Source organism: Talpa occidentalis, unplaced genomic scaffold (genome assembly GCF_014898055.3).
Source record: "Talpa occidentalis isolate TD23 unplaced genomic scaffold, MPIMG_talOcc4v2.1 talOcc4.4, whole genome shotgun sequence".
NCBI lineage: Eukaryota > Metazoa > Chordata > Mammalia > Eulipotyphla > Talpidae > Talpa > Talpa occidentalis.
In genome coordinates, this window is record NW_023604295.1 from 21,130,779 (window position 1) to 21,152,112 (window position 21,334).

Sequence of the window (21,334 nt, forward strand, 5' to 3'; positions counted from 1 at the left end):
ACTGCTGCTAGCACCTGCTGCTGCAGCTGCTCCAAATGTTGCTGCTGTATCTTGTCTCCTGCTGCTTCAATAAAGACTTGTTGCTGGCCCTGCCAGGTGGGGGGGCAGCATCCTGACCGTTCTCTCCTCTGCTGGTATCATGAACCAGGGCAGGCTTTGAGCTGGTGCCCAACACCAAGTATTTGGGATATACAAATAAAGAGAGATGAACCTGGTAACAACAACACAAGGGTAAGTGAAAAAGGCACATTCCCAGATGGAGCCATTTTATTTCCAAACATGAGTCAAAATAGATACTTTCTTGTTTCCACACTGAATTTTCATTTTATAAAATACATTGCTAAAATCCTTCATAAAATCTGCCTACCCCTTTGCAATGGGAAATCAGCAAAAAGTCAAAGGTTAAAAGGTCATGCACAAAATATTCTATCCACCAAGATAATTATACAATAGTCTTAAAAGCTTACCAAATCAATGATAAAACTCTAAAACTAATTTACACTTCACTATATTTTGCAGTACTTCAAGATTGTTTCTTCATATATTTATGTTCATATTTCACAAACAGTAACATGACAAAAAGACAATCAGCTTTTTCATAAAATAGGAAAAGAAAACAAAGCCATACTCTTCCCCATCTCAAATCAACCAGCAGAGCATAAACTTTTTTTCATATGAAGAAAAACTTAAAGAAAATGAACTTGTTCCATTAACATAACCATTAACATCAACTCAGTAGGCTTCCCAAAGGACTCAGATTTTTATTTGGTCTAGCCTCTCATTTCTAGTGGGTTTTGTATATCATGATTCCCAATTGCTATCATTCCAAGAGGAATTTCTTTCTAGAGAGATCCGAGGTGGGATACAGTGCAAGTCATTAGATAATTATTCATGTCTGTAAAAGCTTTAATGAAACTCAAGTATTTCACCAGAAACAGTGGTTGATCCCTTTTTTCTTTTATGTCCTTTTCATCTGAGAGAGCCCTTTAGAGCCCTGGGATCATTTGTTATTATCTATAATTACTCTAGGATTTGGCTCACAATTCTAGGAGCAAATGTCATTGTAAGCAACCCTGCATATATGATATTTGCTTTCTCAGAGACAGGTAACTTCAAATAAGGTCCAAAAACTGATTCCTTTAAGTGGTGTCAAAAAGAATGATATTAAATGAGGGAGGTAGTTATCAGAGCAAGAATTAAAATTCCAGTTTTTTAAGAAAAATACTTTGATGATGAATGTCTCTGTGTATGTGGGAAAAAAATTCACTGTAGGAAAGGTCAATATAATTGTCCTGTTTAACAAACTAGTGGGATTTAGAGTGGAAAGAGGCCTCAGCGATAAGTAATTCCATTCTCTGATTTTCGCAGAAAGGGAAAAGAAGACAAGAGGTGGTAAATGACTTGCCTGAACACATTAGCAAGTAAATTCACATGATTGTTTTAATATGCACTCAGGCACACACACTGTACATAAAATACTACTGGCTTACACAATAATAAATGAAAAATAAGTGTGCAAATTTTCATTCATTTCAATTCCAGAAGTGGGGAAATGTCATCTTCTGAATGAGTGAAAAAGTGCTACTTTCTCCCCACAGATGAGTCTGTTGTATCATCCCTTGGCCGTAGTGCTGCTCTCTATGATCCCCAAACGTAGCCTGGGTGGGGGCAGAAGAGTGGCAGGAGGAGGGCAGAGATACTCAAACCAAATTGAAGTTCCTTGCTATGCCAAGCAGGTTCTCACTGGCAGTGAAGGCTTCACATGAAGTGAAAGTTGGGCTGTTGTAACTTTGCCACCTGGCCAGAAGGAGACACAGGGGGAAGGCACCAGGTGACACTGTATGCCCTTTTCCCAGAAGGATATGATCTAGTGTTCTTCTGACCTTTAGAGAGCAGAAATGAGCAGTACATGCCTTGCCTAAGCTTAGATGAATTTACTAGGACAGTCATGGTTTCTACTTATTTCAATTTGTGTATACATATAAACATCAAAATATGTAGCCTAGTATATATAGTAGCACTAACAGTTATTTTATCTCTGTCCATAAAATTACAGGAGGATATGATTCTAAGGTAGTTTTTTAGACCCTATGGTAGTTTTCTAAAAATATTATTTTTAATATTCATTACAGACATTATTCTGAAAAACCTTTCTAGCTACATATATTAACATTAAATAACTTTAAAAAATAAACCATACATTATATATACCAAAATAGCCCCATTTTAAAGTCATGTAAGTGAAAAAGTTTAGGTTTAAGAATAAACTAGACCCTCTGAAGGTATTTTTCATAATTTTAAAATAATATTAAATGCATCTTCTTTTCTGACTATACCAAATATATACACACTGCTCTTGGTAATTTATATCAGGAGTAATCTTTATGAAACAATAACCTGGTTCATTTGTCTGTTTTTACCTGTTTAGTAATGGAAAATTTATTTTAAATCTAAACAAATTTGCTCCCAAAGATCTCCCCACAAAGAGAGAACATAACTAAAAAAACTTAATGTACAGATTTCCAGTGCATGCAATGACGTATTTTCTAATAATAGTGGTAGAAAGGAACTTTCAAGTATCATCATAATCCAACTGGACTGCCGGATAACTATCTCATAAAATTAACACTCTAAGGAAGAAAGTCTTGAGAAACTTGTCCTTGTCAGAGTGCTTTTGTTGAAATCCCCACAAAACCATCCACCCATAGAGGAAAGAGTATTGACCTTTAAAGTGCACACGTTTATCAATGCTCTGAACCCAAAATAAACTCTAGAGAGTTGAAGGGGAGCTCAACTTTTCTTAGCTCATTAAAGTCACTATCTCATCGGCTGCTGAATTTCTTCTGAAAAGAAACTCTTGTTGAAGGCAGGACCCAAAGCTATTCCCAGTTCCTAGTCTTGCTGTCTGCAGTTGTGGGGATTAGAAGTAGTTCGGTTACAATGAGTAGAACAGAGAGACAGGCCCTGGTCCATTTTGAGAACCAGATTCAGTTGTTTTTGCACTTGTTAGTCAAATCACTTTTTAAAAAATTAAATTAACACAAAGTTTACAGGGAATAGAGATTCACGAGTAACAAGAGGAAATTAGTTGAATAAAAAGTGCATGTTTTTCCAAAGCATGTACAGGAGGTCAGGAGGAGCTCAAGCATTCTAGAAATTTTATTTCTTTACAGGTTTTGATCCAGCCACTTGATGTAACTATTCCTAGTCCGGATTCCCACTGAGAAGTTGGTGGGCCAGCTGGTGAAAATAATACAGCCATGGAAACCGTCCTCAAAATGATCAAGGGTCACCTCCACGCCTGCACTCTCCAAACGCTTTGCATACATGATTCCATCATCTCTTAGGACGTCATGCTCACACGTCAGAATGTAGGTCTTTGGGAGGTGCTGCAGGACTTCCTGGTCAGCGATGAGCGGGGCAGAACGGGCATCCAGCAGTTGAGGAATCTCCTTAATGATCCTGGCATTGCCAGTGGTCTGCATGACAGGCTTATAGTTCTTTGTGATGGATGCTGGCAAGAGAGATGTCCAGTTCAGACGCGCCCGGAGTGCAGCAGCCTCTTCCACATCAAGTGAAGTGTGATTGTTAACTATCATTCCCTGGATAAAGTCATAGCTGCCACTGAAGTAGTCCATCCAGTACTTGACCATGACATACCGGGGCAGGATTGGGGTGTTCGCATTTTGCTGATAAGATGGTGTGTTAAAATCTAAAGCTTGAAGAACTGGATAAATTAAAGCTTGCAGCTTGAGCTTGTTTTTGAGGTTGGCATCTTGATTAAACTGGAGAAGAGGAATCAGAAACATTATTTCATTTGCTTGGCTCCTTTTACAGAAACTATATCTTACAAAGTAGCTTGATGCTTTACTCTGACTCAATCAACCAAAGGCCCATAAGTGTTAATTTCTCCCAGGCATGCTATTAAACAATAGAGACTTAAAAATAAATAATGCCCCATCACCACCATTCTTTCAAGCAGCTGGTTATCTAGGAATCAAAGTATGATGTTTGCTCATGGTTTTAAGTGGGCACTTCAAAAAAAAAAAAAAAGGCACATGATCTTGCAGGATAACGTGTGAATCTCATTTACTTTTGTAGTCCCTGCAAGGCCACAAAAGGCATGGCTTCTTGGAGAGAAAAAAAAAGGAGTCAGACCCTAATGGGGAGGGGCTAGAAAAGTTTAAAGAGATGATGAGACTGAGTGTTTCAAGAGGACCTGGGGGTAGCTCCTCTGATAAGTACGTAGCCTTCATGCTTGGAGGGAGAGTAAGAATTTAAATAGAGTGGGCCAAGCACTCTTCATTCTACTTAATGCGCATGTGCCCCAGAGTGAAGCTGATTGGGAATGTGAACGAATCTCCCACCTCAGCAGATTTCTCTTGTCCCATGTCTCCCTGGGAATATATTGCCTTGTTTTCTAATTCTAGTGTCTAAGATGATATATTTTTCATGTGACATCCTACAGAATTAACTGGGCTGCTGTACACTTCATGGGCAACTAAAGAATCTATTTTAACCAGAAAATTTGCTTCAAATTCAATCCTTAGAATCACAAGAGAAAATCATCAATAAATACTACTAATAATACATGCCAAGAATTGTCTATAGATTATCTGACTAAGTCCTGGCAACAGTTCTGCAATCAGATAGAATTATCCTCATTTTCCTAAGACTCAGAGATAAATGTTAAGGGACTTGACAAAATCCTAGCTCACAGAGGGGTGGGGAGGGCTGGATTCCATCCCTTTACCGTATGGCTTTAAAGGCCATGAGATACTCCCCACTTCTCTGGGCCTTTGTTCTTGCCACAGTTGGGCACATGGGTAGCAACTCTGCCATTGGCAAGTGCTTTAATTATAGCAAAGAAAAGAAACCAAGGTGCTCCGTTAATACAGGGGCAGATGTTTTTTGAGAACACCAAGTGACATTTGGAGGTGAGAAGGCAGATATGCTATTCTTAAGTTACAGAATCCATAAGAGGAAAAAAAAATGCTTGTCTTCGTATTTGCACAGCTGCCTAAAATTTTAGGTGCTATTGGCTCTAGACACAATTTTCAAATTTAATCAGGTAAAGCTAGACTAACTTTTGTGATATTTCGGGTAGCTGAAACATTTAAGTTTTCTTTTATAAGTGTCCTCCTAAGCCAATCAATCTGGAGCTTCCTAACCAGTACCAACGAGGTCATCTTTGTGATAAGCACCCCGCCTGCATTCAGGGAGAGTGGCTTTATCTGAAATAATCTTATCTTAGGCAAATCACCTTGTCTCACCCTTTCTGTCTATAAATATCCTCCATTGTGTAAGCCCTTGCAGTACCTAATTGGGGTGCTGCCCAATACGTGAATCATTTAATAAGGTCAATTAGATCTCTTAAAAAATCATTTTATCTTAAAAAACTTTGAAAACACTTTTTAAATTTGGCTTAAAGTTCTAAGGCAACAATCTCAGCAAATGAAATTTAATCAAAAATACCTCAATTGGCAAGTCCAACATGGAAAGGGGCAGGAGTTATTTAATTTCGATACATACCCCCGAGGAGCAAGAGAGCCCTCTAAAATGTTAGTCCTCTCACATTAATTATCAGCAGGGTCTTCATAAGCACTGAGAGACAATACTTCTTTCAATGATGCCTCTTCTTACTCTGGAAAGGTTTCTGAACCTACGCCACGCCAAGTGCACGCATCAGACTAACTTGGCTGCAGAGTGACCTTTTATTGGCTGAGCCTCTGCCACATGCATCGGAGGACATGTGGGTCTGCTGGACATCATCAAACCTTCCTACCATCAGCACCTCAGGGCAGTCTGTTACCTGCTGGCCCAGGGCAGCAGCCAGATTTCCCCCAGCACTGTCACCAGAGATGCCAATTCTGCTTGGGTCAACTGAATACTTCTGTAAGATTTCTGGCCGCAGGAAATACTTCGTGGCTCGTACAACATCATGAACTTGTGCAGGAAAATAAACCTTTGGAACTAACCTGTATCTGTGAAAACAAAAATTGTATTCATTTAAGGACGAGGGTATATTACTGTTTTTATTGCCTCATATGAAAATGATTTTTTAAAATATATTTCTTCCAAAGAGTGTATTCTCTGCTTTATTTATCTGTTTTTCCAGTATCTGTCAAAGAACATAATTAATCCATACAAAAAAACCTTTTTTGAGTACAGAATTAATATATTCATTTTGTTTCTCAGAAAAAAATGGGACACAGGAAAGTTACTTGAGTTGTAAAATGAATCAAACAGAACAAAAACAAGATAGGACAGAAACTATTAAAATCTAATAATACTTAAGGTCTTTGGATTTCTATTTTTAATTAGCATATTATTTTTGAAAATGGACTTTTTCTAAGCTACCCTCTATAAAATTCTTAATTTCCCCCATATAAAATCCAAAAAGCTGATTAAATACCTTTTTGTTTGTATAAACAATAATGCAATATAATCTTCCAGGTGCCAGGAGACCAGACCTTAGTTGTTCTCACCATAAAAAAACAAACTATAATTATGTGCTGTGATAGAGGTGCTAGTTAACACTGCAGTGTAAAATATAAAGGTATAAAATCAACAGATTGTATACCTTTTTTGAGATATAATTGACGTGTAACATATTAATTTCAGGAGTACAATGTAATGGTTGGATATAGGTATATACTGCAAAATGAAACCACAATAAACCTAGTTAACACCTGTCACAATAAATCTAGCCAACATCTTTCACATAGTTACAAGCTTTTTTCTCCCTTGATAACTTTCAAGATCTGTTCTCTTAGCAACTTTCAAATGTACAATATGGTACAATTAACTATAGTCCCTAAGCTTTACATTGCATTCCATGGCTTATTTTACTTTATAGCAGGGACCCTGTAGCTACTGACCACCTTACAGATTCCCCCACTCCCTGAAAGCCACCAATCCATTCCCCGTATCTACGAGCTTAGTTTACTGTTTTTGTTTTGGATCCCACCAATTCCTGAAATCATATTAGTGGATGACTTCACTTGATTAAATAGCTTGGCTTCCAGTGCAGATCCAATCAAGGAGACAAATATTTGTAGAATACTTTGATAAGTAGAGAATGTAGATGTGGAATTCATTCAGGAATTTACTACCTTTTGAACTCTAAATGCAGTAAGAAACTTCTTTAGTGGTTGCCTTATAATAAATAAGTTTTCTAATTTATTTCTTATTTTTCCATCTGTGGTGGTTTTTTAATCATCCAAACTCTGTTTGCTCGAGCAGATTTTCACTGTCTCAAAGCGGCTGCTCTACACCCTTCCATTCATTAATAACGGATGAACAGAGTAGGAGTACACCACTTTATCCGCTAGGTGGAGACATCTCACAAGATTTTATTTACACCTTGTTCTGGGATGAGATCTCAATTTTCTAACTTCAGCACGAACAAGTCAAATATGTAATTATTTCAGTAAAATTTAAAAAAATACACTCTGTGACTCAAGTTGTGAAAATAAAGGCTATTTCACTCAGCAAAATTCCATACACCATGATAAAATATTTTCCTGGAGGCTAAAGAACAAATTTTAATAGCACATATGCACAAACAAATTAATCAATTTAAATTTTCAGATGTTTTGCAAAGGTCTCGGTGACTTTGAAGTTAGAGAAACTGGTCTTAGCGAATGTGATGTTGTCTCAAATTTTAACAGTTGATTAATAACTGGCTCAGCTAACAGAGTAAACATGCTTGAAAACAGTGATAGTGTAAGAGTATTTCCAGTGTTCATAAAGACCTATCTTCTAACCCTTTATCATTGTTCAAGCTGAAAATATTCTATAGTTTTATTCAATAACAAGGGACCAGTTTTCACAGAATGGAGAATATTGTGAAACTAGTTGTTTCTGAGATTGCCTAGTGTAAGAGGAGGCTTCAAAGTAGCTTGAAATTGAACCGAGAGGAATCACAAGAGGGTTCTGTAAAATCTTTTTAGACACAGGACACTGAGAATCAGGAGGATATTTATGAGTTTTTTATTTTCTTAAAGATTTATTTATTTATGCATACAAGAGCTGGGGTACAGGCCAGAGGTGTGTGTGGGGGTGGTGAGAGAATTCACCAGAGACAGAGTGGGGAACAGAACAGGTTCACTGACTGAAATACACTGCTGAGGGGAGCAGTGGGCGAGTCAGGAGAGGTCTGCCGCACCATGTGGGTAGCTTCCTGGCCAGGGATCAAACTTGTGCTGCAGTGGTTGTGGATAGCTTCATAGTGCTGCATCTTAACCCCTTGTGCCACCAGGGAGGCCCAAGGATTCTGTTTTTTAAACGTTAAAATTATAGACTTTGAGTTAAAGCACCTGATGAAGTTATGGTAACCAGTCTCGATTTTCCTTGTTAATTGCAGGGGTAGAAGACTACACTGCCGAATAGAAGCCTTGCACTACAGATGCCTCCTATAAGAACACAATGTTGTGTAAACTCAGGAATGAGGTGTAGTTAACACAGTAAGTATTTCCAAGCTATAAAAATGATCCTATTTCTAATTGCTATCTTACTCCTAATACACCCGTCAGGGACTCTCAATGTGGCCACTCAAATCTCAGAGTAAAATGGTGGATTTAAGGATACGAACACGAGGCTCTAGAAGTATGTCTTGTTTATAACAGTGAGGAAGTGGTAAAGTTGTGGAATAAATTTACAAGTGGTTTCAAAACCCATGTGTCTCCCTTTTTAAGAAAATTCTCATTCTTCAAAATATGTGTGTGTTTCATCACGTGTCACCAAAGTGGTAAAATACTCTGAACTGTAGATTTTGGACATCTCAGAATACCTCTCATGATTTCAAAGATCCACCATATTCTCAAAATAGATCCTCTAGCACAGTGCTAGGCACATTTCAATAACATACTTTTCTTCTTTTCAAACAAAATTTAAAAAATTTATTTTATATAAAATGTGTCTTCTAAGTACTATCCACAGTGGGAAAATTAATAAGCCATATCAGATGGCTTTTCAAATGCAAAAAAAAAGGAAATTCTTCCTAATCTACCTACTCTTTTGAAACATTTCCAAGGACTCCACTTCCTGTATTCTATGCACAGCTCAGAGAATCTCAGCTCTGCATGCAATTTAGGATAATCTTGGGAACTTTACAAAACACTGAGGTTTGAAGCCCTCTACAAAATATTCTAATTCATTGGTCTGGGCTGACACCCAGTATATCTACAAGTGAAAAAAATTCTTTCAAATAACTTTTTTTTTTAAAAAAAGATTTCTTTCTTTCTTTTTTTTCTTTCTTTATTTATTTATACAAGCACTGGGCACAGTCAGAAGTGAGGGAGGGTGAGAGAATTCACCAGAGCCAGAGCAGGGAACAGAACAGGCAGAGTGACAAAATACACTGCTGAGGGGAGCAGGGGGTGTGGCAGGAGATGTCTGCTCGTCATGTGGGACCCTCACCAGCGCCGGGATCGAACCAGTGCTGCAGAGGCTGCTGGCAGCTTTGCAGCCCAGCACTCAACTGCTGCACCACCAGGGGAGGCCCTCAAATAATTCTAATGTACAACCAGAGTTGATAAATATCACTGAGTCCACTCACATCTCCCCATTCTGGTTCCCAATGCATTGGCCTCACTGCATCCCCCATTCTTGCCACCCAGCAATACTTAATCAAATATTATTTTCTGTTTGTTAAGTCTCATTTCAAACTTCTTCCATGAAACCTTCAGGGAGCCCTGACAAAAGTAACTCTCCTTCCTTGGAGCCCTTAAAGTCACTCTAACAATGTATCATTATACAAATGTATAAAATATATATAAATGTATATAATATTATATATTTATATATAATACAAATGTATAAAATATACAAATGTATAGAAAATGTACATTATACAAATGCAAAAAAACCTTCCTCTAAAGTAGACAAAAAGTCGTAATTATGTGCTGAAGAATTTGATGTATACCTCTCTGAAATAAGCAGCACCATTTCTCTGATCTGTTATTTACTGTATCACCTACTCTGTTAACAGTGAGCAGGAAGATGGAGCCAGGCTCAGAGGCTAACAACTGCCCTCTGAATCAAAGGCAGGTGCCATACATAGATCTGGAGTTGAGGGGGAATGTGGGACCCCACGCCTCACTGAAGTTGAAGTCCTGAGTGACATCAGTTCTCTAAGAGTGCTGTAACACGCATTCTCCCTCAAAATAACCTAATCTGGAGCCACGTGAACAAGGCTGTGGACAAGGACACTGAGTTCATGTAGTGCCAACTAGGTGAGGGGTAATAAGATATTCTAAAGCAAAGTTGTGCTCCTATTAGATTCAGCAGGAGGTCAAGTCTCATTCCTCTTGGGGGTCTTTCCCCACACAGTCTTCACCATCTCCCAAGAAGAGTTCAATAGATTTATCTTAAGAATATCAAAAGGGGGCCTCCCCAGTGGCGCAGCGGTTGAGCGCTGGGTTGCGAAGCTGCCTGCAGCTTCTGCAACGCCGGTTCCATCCCCGGCCACCGGGCAAGGGTCCCAGATGGTGCGCAGACCTCTCCTGCCGCCTGCTGCTCCCCTCAGCAGTGTACTTCGGTCCTTCTGCCTGCTCTGCTCCCTGCTCTGGCTCTGGTGAATTCTCTCCCCCTCCCGCACTTCTGACTGTACCCAGTGCTTGTATAAATAAACAAACAAACAAACAAACAAACAAATAAATAAATAAATCTTTAAAAAAAAAAAAAGAATATCAAAAGGTTAATATCCCCCCTCAGTGCCAGGGAACCTATATCTTCAGGGACTATGTGGAAAAAATCAATAAATTCATAGTGTGACCTTTATTCGACAGTGACTCCAGAGGAAAAATCAATGTATTCCTCCAACAGGTAGAAGTTTTCTTTTCATTCAAAGAATATATAATAAATTGCACAAAGTGAAAGGATTTTGAATGAATACTTTTCATTCTTAAAATATGGTTTGTGCATGAAGGCTAAGGAAGAGTCCCCTTTCTGTTTCTTCTTTCACAATTGACCCTTTGGGGATAACTTGGACTAGGGAATCAAAGCAAGGGAGAGTAGAGATTAGCAGAGGCCTCGCTGATTAGATAAGAATAACGTTCAGGGCCTCCCCGGTGGCGCAGCGGTTGAGCGCTGGGTTGTGAAGCTGCCCGCAGCCTCGGCGGCGCTGGTTCGATCCCCGGCTGCTCTCCAGCCACCAGAGGAGGGTCCCACATGGCGCGCAGACCTCTCCTGCCGCCCGCTGCTCCCCTCAAAGTGTACTTCAGTCCTTCTGCCTGCTCTGCTCCCCGCTCTGGCTCTGGTGGATTCTCTCACCCTCCCACGCTTCTGACTGTACCCAGTGCATGTATAAACAAACAAACAAACAAATAAATAAATAAATAAAACATGCCTCTATTAAAAAAAAAAAAAAAAATGGAAAAAAAAATAAAATAAAACTTTAAAAAAAAAAAAAAAAAAAAAAAAAGAATAACGTTCAAAAGAACTGACAGATGTCAGGATGCTTGGCCAAAATCACTAGAATTGGAGTCTACTTAAGTGAAGGGATTCTTTTTTGGTTTGCTCAGAGTTTAAGACTTCACACAGTGGGGGAACTCCTCCCTGGGCTCTCGGGTGTTTATCTAAACCACCTCCCATCCAAAAGCAAACTTGGCCTTTAACCTCCAGGGTACTTAGAAAGCCAGGCACTCCCCCAGGTGACTGCCCAAGCCAGCCTCCTCTCTCTGTCATTTCAGGCAGTGGAGCTAGGCCTCACAGCCTTCCTGCGGTTGGTGATCCAGCTATCTGCAGCTGCAGGGCTCTTGGTAAAGTTCTCATCACTCACTCCTCTCCCCAAGAAATTCTAAAGACTTAAAACACATGAAAGAAAAGAATGGATTTTTTTTTAACTCTTGGAAAATGGGTCCAAGAAGATATTACTCAAATATGTCTAAAAAGAAGAGATTCATGAGTTACTGATAGTAAAAAAAAACAAAGCAACCTACTTCTTCTAAGAAGCCACAATATCACCTTTCTATAGTATTAAATTACTCGTGGGCCTCCGTGGTGGCGCAGGGGTTAAAGACACAGTGCTATAAGTTATCACCAGCCACTTCTGCATGAGTTCCATCCCTGGCAGGCCAGGGAGCAACCCACATGGCACAGCAGACTCTCCTGTCTTGCCCTCTGCAACCCTCAGCAGTATATTTCAGTCAATCTGCCTGTTTTGCTCCTCACTCTGTCTCTGCTGAATCCTTTCACCCACCGCGCCTCTGGCCTACACCCCAGTTCTTGTATGCATAAATAAATAAATCTTAAAAAAAAAAAAGAAATATATTACTCATGACTCTGGCCTTTATGTTTGCTAAAGTCAGCCTGGACTGAAGGGTAGTTTTGAGAAACCTTCCCTTTTTTGAAGAGCCTTTAGGAATTTGATCTCTTCACCCTTCTGGGCTATCCAGGAGAGTGATGCTAGAGGGTCTCTCAGCTTAGAATTCAGAGGAGGATCAGAGAAGGTGCAAAGGCAAAATCAGAGTTAGGTCACTGCAGTTCTGGGTTTTCCCAAGTACCTTTAGTTGTGTAATGACTTTGATGAGATCTGAGTTGTATTGTGCCTCCTGGGAGCACTGGGCTTGTCAGTTTGCTCTCCTCTTACTATAGGGATGAGAGAAAAAAATAAAAAGCCAGAGGCGTAGAAGTCCTATTGCCTATAACTGTCAGCAGCAAACTGAGAGGTGTGCTCCAGCTACTGTTGTCCACATCAACCCCACTCTTATTTACAGCTCTGTAAAGTTGCAGGTTCTCCATACTAGTGCCACCTGACATTGAGTGGAATGGAAAAAAGTTCTTCACTGACATAAAATGAAGAATTTAGGAGTACAGTAAAGATTTAATTAAAAACAAAACATAAATTTGTTCCACATCTGAAAAAAAAAAACCAACAAAAATCTGTTATAGAATTTAGTAACATCTAAGATGCCTACTTTGTTATTATCTTTAATATATATATTTCATTTGATCTTTAAAAAAGAGAAATCTTTCGGGACTCCCTTGTGGTGCAAGGGGTTAAGACACAACCTATGAAGCTATCCACAGCCACTGCAGCATGAGTTCAATCCCCGGCCAGGGAGATACCCACATAGCACAGTAGACATCTCCTGACTTGCCTGCTGCTCCTGTCAGCAGTGTATTTTAGTCAATCCACCTGTTCTGTTTCCCACTCTGTCTCTGGTGAATCTTCTCACCCACCACACCTCCGGCCTGTACCCCAGTCAGTTCTTACATGCATAAATAAATAAATCAATCTTTAAAAAAAAAAGAGAGAAATCCTTCTTTTCCCTAATGTCTTAGAGTTCTACTATTATGTCCTAGTGTATAAATATTGGTGAAATGTACCATGTTACAGATAAACTGCACTGAAGTATCTCAAAATAGCTTATGAATATAAAATAGAACTTTTCTAGATTATCAAAATGAGATATCATAAGATAAACTTTTTCATTTGCTTAGCAAATACTTATTAAGTAATTAACATGTAAAAACTCTTAGTGTTGTAGATGTCACTGAACAGAAAGCATGGGCTACTTGTACGCAAAGCATAAAATGGTATACAAGCAGGTCTTTATCTATCTCTGTTTCTGGATCTGTTCCCAAAACTTTGAACCAGCACCAGCGACCTGAACCAAGGATCTAGTGCCTGGTACTTGCCTCATGTAAGGTGATGCCATTACCAGGGCTCCACACAATATTGACTCCAGGCTCCCCTGGGGCCAAGTCGTCCATGAAACAAAATCATGATACCAATACCCACTCCTGCGAGCCTCAAGGTAAGAAGGAGCTGTCTCCACACACCCTCCCAACTAGAAGGAGAAATTCCAGGAGAAAAGGGTTCACCATCCTGCTAAAGACTCTCAGAATCATCCACTTGTATGCGCACCTGTATGTATGAGGGTAGGTATGTGTGTGTGGAGGTATTTGTAATTCCCAACGAGTAAGTCCAGCCATCTGTTTTCTTTCATATTTTATTCCCTTAATGCTAGGGAATAAAATGCTGCCTTTCTCCGCCCCCCGCCCCCCAGGCCCTTCCTTTGGGTTTCCATTTCCAATTACTTGTCTAACTAGATGCTGTTCATGTGTAGGGGCTCAAATCAAACATCATTTCTTTAAAGGCACCTTTTCTGACCCTTCAAACTAGGTAAGATCTATTAAATATCTCCATTAGTATTTATCTACTTCATATCACATGTGACTCTAAACATTATTTGTTCCAGGTCTTTTTCTTACTTAAATTGTAAACTGCTTGAGGGCAGAAATTAGGTCTGACTTACACTATTATGTCACCAGATTTTAAGATAGTAACTGGCACATAATAGGTATTAAATATATATTTATGGGGAAAAAGAAAAAGGAAAATATGAATGAATGGTGAAAAGAAATATGTTTACAAGTTAAACCTCTGAACAGACTTTCAAGAGAACCATTGTGATCATATGATGTTGGCTAAGCCTCAATTAGAGCATAAGTTAGGTGCTCTGTGGGTTGGTCTGGATCATAACCACCGAGGTTATTATTTCTGCAAATAAAAGCACTGTAAGTTCCAAACATTCATAAACAAATCTGTAAATTAGACATTCTGTTCTCTGGATGAGAGCACTAATTCTCCAGAGTTATCTAGTGCTATAGTGTATCTGCAACCCTTTCATCTCAGATGTCTAAACTGATTCTCAAGATAACTTTGAAGTCATTAACCCAAATAAATCAAAGTATATTTACTTAGCACACATGTTCTAAGACTTGTACTGGGTATTGGGAAACCAAAGGAAAAAAGTTATGATTTCTGTTCCCAGTAGTTTACAGAAAAGATCCTAACCCTCTTTTGCACAAAAACACACAATGACTTGCCTGAGGTCTCACAGCTGTGAGTAATGCCTCCCTTGTGAAACTTCTAGAGGCTCCATTGTATAGGTTAGGCACAAGAAAAGGTTAAGATGAAAGTAGACCCTTCTATGTTTGTTTTTTAAAAAAAGATTTATTTTTTTTATGCATACAAGAACTGGGGTATAGCAGGGAGCGAGAGGATTCACCAGAGGCAGAGTGGGGAACAGAACAGGCAGAACTACTGAAATACATGTCTGAGGGGAGCAGTGGGCAAGACAGGTGAGGTCTGTTGCACCTTGTAGGTCACCTCCCTGCCTGGGGATCGAACTCGTGCTGCAATGGCTGTGGACAGCTTCATAGTGCTGTGACTTAACCCCTTGTGCCACCATGAAGGCCCCTACGTTTGGTTCTTTTTAAGACTTCTTAAAGATATTCTATTCACCAATTTGTGTTTTATGGATAGACTTAAAAGAATTCCTATTTTACTTGATACATGTGCAGAAGGGCTTAGGCATGTTGTCAATTGTTTATACTGAATCCTTGGAGGGTAAGACCTGTGTGGAGAATCCTCATGGCACCAGGTCAAACAAACCCAACTTCTCTCCTTTCTTCAGGCCTGTGAGGCACTAGCACGGCACAGGAAACCACAGAAATAGCCCTGAAGCTGGTTCTCCATCACCGAGCCATAGGGCCTTGCAGCATAATGGGCTCAGCTGCTTAAATAGCCTTGCTTTCCTGTGACCATCTGCCTGGACCAGATAATGCAATTAATTACATGACAAGATTGCATTAGAAAACTGCACTGAGGGCTCTTGGTGATGTGGCAGGCCTTGCTGAGGGCCCAGGGAGGAGTTGTCCAAAGCTGTCTGGGGCCAAAGCCATTAAAGAGGGGCCACAGCAGCCCACTAAGTCTTTGGGACTCTAAGGCTCCTGTTCACAGAGATGGAGCTGCCTAGCTGACTCAGAAGACCTGTCCTTCCAAAGGACTGCAGAATAGAGGATTCTCTTAGCTCCAAGATATGGAGTAGGGTAAGGAAGAGATGAGTCATGAATGGAAGGGCAGTTGGTAGAGAAGAGAGGAGGGGAGAGCTTGACTAGCTTGTGGCATGGAAAGTAGCTGATGCTGCCATAACCCTGTCTCTCAACATGTTGGTTTCCCTTGATACTGCCTTGACACCAGGACAAAGAAAGCATAGAAGCCTCAGGAGCCACTGGACCAGCTTCAATTCCCCCTGTGTGACTCATGCTAATTATTAAACTTCTTGGATCTCAATTTCTTCATCTATGAGGAAGATATCAAAATATTGATCTGATATTTTATATAAGAATAAAGTGAGACTCTATTCATTCATTCCATAAATATTTATTGAATGCCCAGGGATGTTTCCAGGCACTAATGATCAGCTAGTATGAAACAGACAAAAAACCCTAAAATCCCTGCCTTCATGGAACTTACACTGTCTCTTTCCACCCAGTACAATAACACATAGCAGTCCATGATTTATCAGATATTGATGAGACTCTTGGGAAAAAATAAGGCAGACAAAAAGCAGCTCACAATTTTTAAATAGGGGTGTAACAGAAAGCCTTGCTGAAAAAATAATACCTGAACAAAGGCCTGACAGAGACCATGCATGCAATAGTACCTGCATGTGCCTGCTCAGAATAGGTATGTGACTTCCGTATTATCACTATTACCACAGTTGTTTAAAGTATTGTTCACATTCTTCTTATTTTTCTGGATAAAGAATGGCTAATATAACACAAGTAGAACAACTCAAAACATTAATATTAATATCACCAACAATTATGATAATAATAACTACCTCAACCAAGATTTGATGAATGGGTTACTATTCAACAAGGCCTGAGTTCAGAACCTGACTTCAGGAGAATAAATTTTCTAACTCTTGGTTGTAGGAGAAATTCTCTTAAAATGCTATTGGTTTTGGGCCTCCCCTGGTGGCACAGCGGTTGAGCGCTGGGCTGCAAGGCTGCCTGCAGCCTTTGCAGCGCCAGTTCGCTCCCCGGCTGCCGGCGAGGGTCCCACAAAAAAAAAAAAAATGCTATTGGTTTTTAGATTTTAAAAGGTAGTAATCAAGCTTGTATGCTGCAGATAACTAATTGTATATTTCTTTCTATTTCAGTTAATTCCTTTTTCAGAAGTTTCCAAAACTAAAATAAAAAGATAATTTGAGGTATTCTAAAGTTGGGTCAACAAATTCTAATTTATATCTGATACTATTTTGTGTGACTTGGGGAGATCACTTCAACCTTTTGGACCTTTAGTTTACACTTTACTGTTTGTAAAATAAAGTAACTAGACCTCCCCTGGTGGCGCAGGCGGGTGAGTGCAGCACTGTGAAGCTGTCTGCAGCCTCTGTGGCACGGGTTCCATCATGGCCTGTCGGGGAACAACCCACATGGCGCAGCAGACCTCTCCTGTCTCACCTGCTTCTCCCCTCAGCAGTGTGTTTCAGTCAGTCTGCCTGTTCTGTTCCCCACTCTGTCTCTGGAGAATCCTCTCATCCTCCGCACATCTGACCTGTACCCCCATTCTTGTATGCATGAATATATAATCTTTAAAAACAAAAAAGAAAATAAAGTAACTAGATGGTTATCTAGGATCCCTTATTAATTTTTTTTTTTTTAAGGAACTCTCATTTGCTATTGGTAGGAATGTAAATTGGTGCAGCCTCTATGGAAAACAATGTGGAGATTCCTTAAAAAAAACAAAAATAGCAATATTGTATTATCTAGCAATACCACTGAAAGGCATTTATCTGAAGACTATTAAAACATTAATATGAAAGGACTTATGCATGCCTATGTTCATAGCAGCATTATTCAAAATAGCCAAGATGTGGAATTAACCTAAATGCCCATTGTCAGACACCTAGATAAAGAAATTGTGGTATACACACACACACACACACACACACACACACACACACTCAATGGAATACTACTAGCTATTAAAAAAGATGAAAGAGTGTCTTTTTTGGAAAACATGGATGGATCTTGAAGTGTTTATGCTAAGTGAAGTAAGTCAGAAAGGGAAAGACAATTACAGATGATTTCATTCATTTGCAAAATATAAATAATGACAGAAAACAAACTGAAAAATACAAAAAAATAACTCTCAGACTCTGAGAGGACTAGAGAGGAGGGAGGTGAGAATGGAATGGGAAGGTAATACCATAGTGGATTGGCCCTGGAGCTTTGGTGGAAGGAAAGGGAAACATGTGAACATGTCAAGGTGTGAAGTTGGACACCCCAAATTATACAATTTTGTAAATGAATGGCAAGTCAATAAAATATGATTATGAGTTCTTTTCTTTGACTAGTATGAATTACTTACTCAATGGAGACAATGACAGCATTCAATTCCTCAGCCATTGTTGTACATAGTTCATCATAGTACCTGATTTCTAAAAGAGATAAAGGAGCAATCACTATAAAATAGGTTATTTAACACCTCTCACTACTAAATTCCTAACTGGATTTTTTTAGACTTGGAATTAAGTTACTAATAATGAGTTTTAATAAAAAGCAAATGAGAGTTACATGCACAAATGCAAAAGTTAAATGTTATCAGATAAATGGAACTTCTCTGAAGCAACAGAAAAATCCATACTTTTGTATGTGCTTTTAACTAATAAAACATTTTATTTCATAATGGACTAGGTGCAATGCATCACATTAATTCTGATGTTGTAGCTTTTCATATGTGTATGCCTCTCCCAAATCACAGCTAAGCAGTTACCTTCTTAGAACCATATATTTTTTCTCTTTTAACACTCTCATATGCTATGATTTAGAAAAGCCACCTATTTGCAGAACATGGCATTCTCTTTAAACTAACACAAAACAAATGAAAATTTAGGAAGTCTTAGCAGTTCTTAGAAGGAGGGTTCTAAGTTTTACAGTGACAGAAGTAATTTTAATATGTAAAAATATAATACCTTAGTTGTTAAACTTTAATAAATTAAGAGCTCAAGTTTATCAACAGAAAGCCAAATATTATCTTACTTATAGGCTTCCCAAGGTAGTCTTAAAAGTAGAAATTGAATAACAACATAACCATCTGCATACATTCCCTAGTCTAAGCTCTTCTGCTGGCAAGAATGATCAGTCAAAATTATGTGAAACTTCAAGTTAACTTTTATAATTCATACCATTCCTGGCATCTATACTTCCTGGTCTCCAGTGTAATGTCTTGCATGATGGCAACCTACTGCTACAGACTCAGTCTTTTCTAGGGTGGTGATTCAGTCCTTTATTTTAACTGCTCATCACCTAGCACACATTAGGGTGACCAAAGGTCCAGATTTAGTTCGAAAGTCCTGAACCTCAAGAGACCCTTCAGTTCTGGGCAAACCTACATACTGAGTAAACATTTGTTGAAAATGTGAATAAATCAGCAAATAAAAGAGTAAATGATGAATAGGAAGTTAAATGAAACAATTACTACAAAATGTTATGCTTTTCAGTCTTAGCTGTATTAAAATATTTTAGTTGTCATTATCTTTAAACTTAGGGGATGCCAAAAGCCCTGGCTGAATATCAGGAAGTAGCTCCAGGGCAAAGGCTCTTACTTCCTCCTGGGGAGGATTTTCCCCTGGGAATCTTCTGTTGGCTGTCGGCCATTTTTTTCTTTTAAAGATTTATTCATTTATGCACATAAGAGTTGGGGTACAGGCCAGAGGTGTGTGTGTGTGGGAGGGGAGGGGATGAGAGGATTCACCAGAGACAGAGTGGGGTAAAGAACAGGCAGATTGATCAAAGTACACTGCTGAGGGGAGCAGCTGGTGAGATGGGAGTGGTCTGCTGCACCATGTGTGTTGCTCCCTGGCCGGCCGGGGGATTGAACTTGTGCTGCAGTGGCTGCGGACAGCTTCATAAGCTGCGTCTTAACCCCTTGTGCCACCAGGGAGGCCCTGTCCACTATTTTGAATGTGTTCCACTCATGAATGTTATCAAAAGCTAACTAGAATTCTCTCAAACTTTGCAAATTAATTTTCTTTAAATGATGGCATGCATTTTAAATTTTCATCTTTGGTTTCAAAAGCAGATAAAATGTTGGTGAATTTACATGTGTTTACATGAATTTACATCCTTGTTCTATTTCATAGAAAGATGTCTTACAGCGCACTGACAAAATAGCCACAGATAATTCCCTCATACTTAACCCAATGAAACTTTACATTGTTTTGGTGCAGAAAACAACCATTAGCACCTACACAGTTGATGATTTAGGTCCCAGGAAATATTTTTAAAAAGGTCTGCCTGAATTAACAACAAACAGGCAAAAAACTTTGGAGGGTAACCAAATAGTTAATCATCCAAAACAGGACCCTCTCAAGAGTAAAAAAGGAACACTAGGAATAACTGTGTAGGGACAATAGGGGTAATTGAGACTGTCCAAGAATCTAAGATAAAAGCTTCCCTCTCCTTACCCAATAAGAACACCAAGCTCAATCAATCACACATCTCTCCCACTGTCAATCATAACTTCAAACAACCTGCAGGTGAGCAAGACATACTTGCACTTGCCAAAGCCCAGCCTCCTCCATGGATATAAACAATGCTGCGTTTCAGTGGCTCTTCGGGTTTTGGGGAACCTTCAAACACTCTGACTTCCACGCCGTCAAAGTCAGTATCAGTCACCTTCACCTCAGCAGTTGACCACGCGCTTTTCTTGCCGAAAGAAACGATGATAAAATTCAGAGCAAGCAGGTGATGGCTCAGTCCCAGGTAGTGTATCAGGTTGCTCTGCAGGTTGGGGCAGAAGTGGGTATAAAGAGGAAGACCAGATATCAACTCTGTTTTACCAAAGAGAGCCACACCCACCACTTCTAGGTGTTTGAATTCTTACAACTGCCACTACATTTGAGGACTCACTGGGCTCTTAATACAACAACAAATTATATTTATCTTTCACTTTTGAGCTAACAAAATCTTTTCATACCAAGACTCTTTTAATCTCTTCTGAGAGGGACATGGGAACAGTATGATCTGTCTCATTTTAACCAGAAAGGCTTAGAAATCAAGTGAACTTGCTCATTTCAATGGATAAGTGATAGCCCTGGGATTCAAACCTAGAACCTGTGAATTCCAGGTTTCTGCCCTTAGCTTTTTTCCTGGCTCAGCATATTATAATTCCAACAACATACTACAAATGGAAGAATATTTTATTTTCATGCAAATAAAAGAAGATTTGAATTTACTGTTCTTTAAAGGTACTTTAAAGTTTATAGATGTGTGTGTGTGTGTCTGATTCTTTTGATAGTGGAAGGCAAGAATGAGTGTGCAAAAGAAGAGTTAGTCACCTGTAGCCCTGAGCAAAAAGAGAAGAGACAAGTTGTCCACCCAGCGGAGCACCCCGCAGAAGTTAGTCCCCTTCCTACACACAAGCTCTTCCATTAAGTGCACATGGCAAATGACCTTCCTGCAAGAATTAATACCCATGTTTCAAAGGTACAGATTTGGAAGCAGTCTGGGAGCCAGTGACTTG

The 21,334-nt window shown here is 39.3% G+C and overlaps 1 protein-coding gene across 1 annotated transcript in view; it reads right to left on the reverse strand.

The window, feature by feature from the left end:
* Positions 1-249: 249 nt before the first annotated feature.
* NCEH1 (neutral cholesterol ester hydrolase 1) overlaps positions 250-21,334 on the reverse strand; it is a 62,697-nt gene continuing 41,612 nt past the window's right edge. Inside the window, exons 2-5 of the mRNA XM_037525113.2 lie at positions 20,364-20,592; positions 18,179-18,248; positions 5,813-5,984; positions 250-3,785 (exon numbers count right to left, since the gene is read on the reverse strand). Of these exons, the coding sequence (XP_037381010.1) occupies positions 3,168-3,785; positions 5,813-5,984; positions 18,179-18,248; positions 20,364-20,592 (1,089 nt within the window). The 3' untranslated portion in view covers positions 250-3,167. The remainder of the gene's footprint in view (positions 3,786-5,812; positions 5,985-18,178; positions 18,249-20,363; positions 20,593-21,334) is intronic.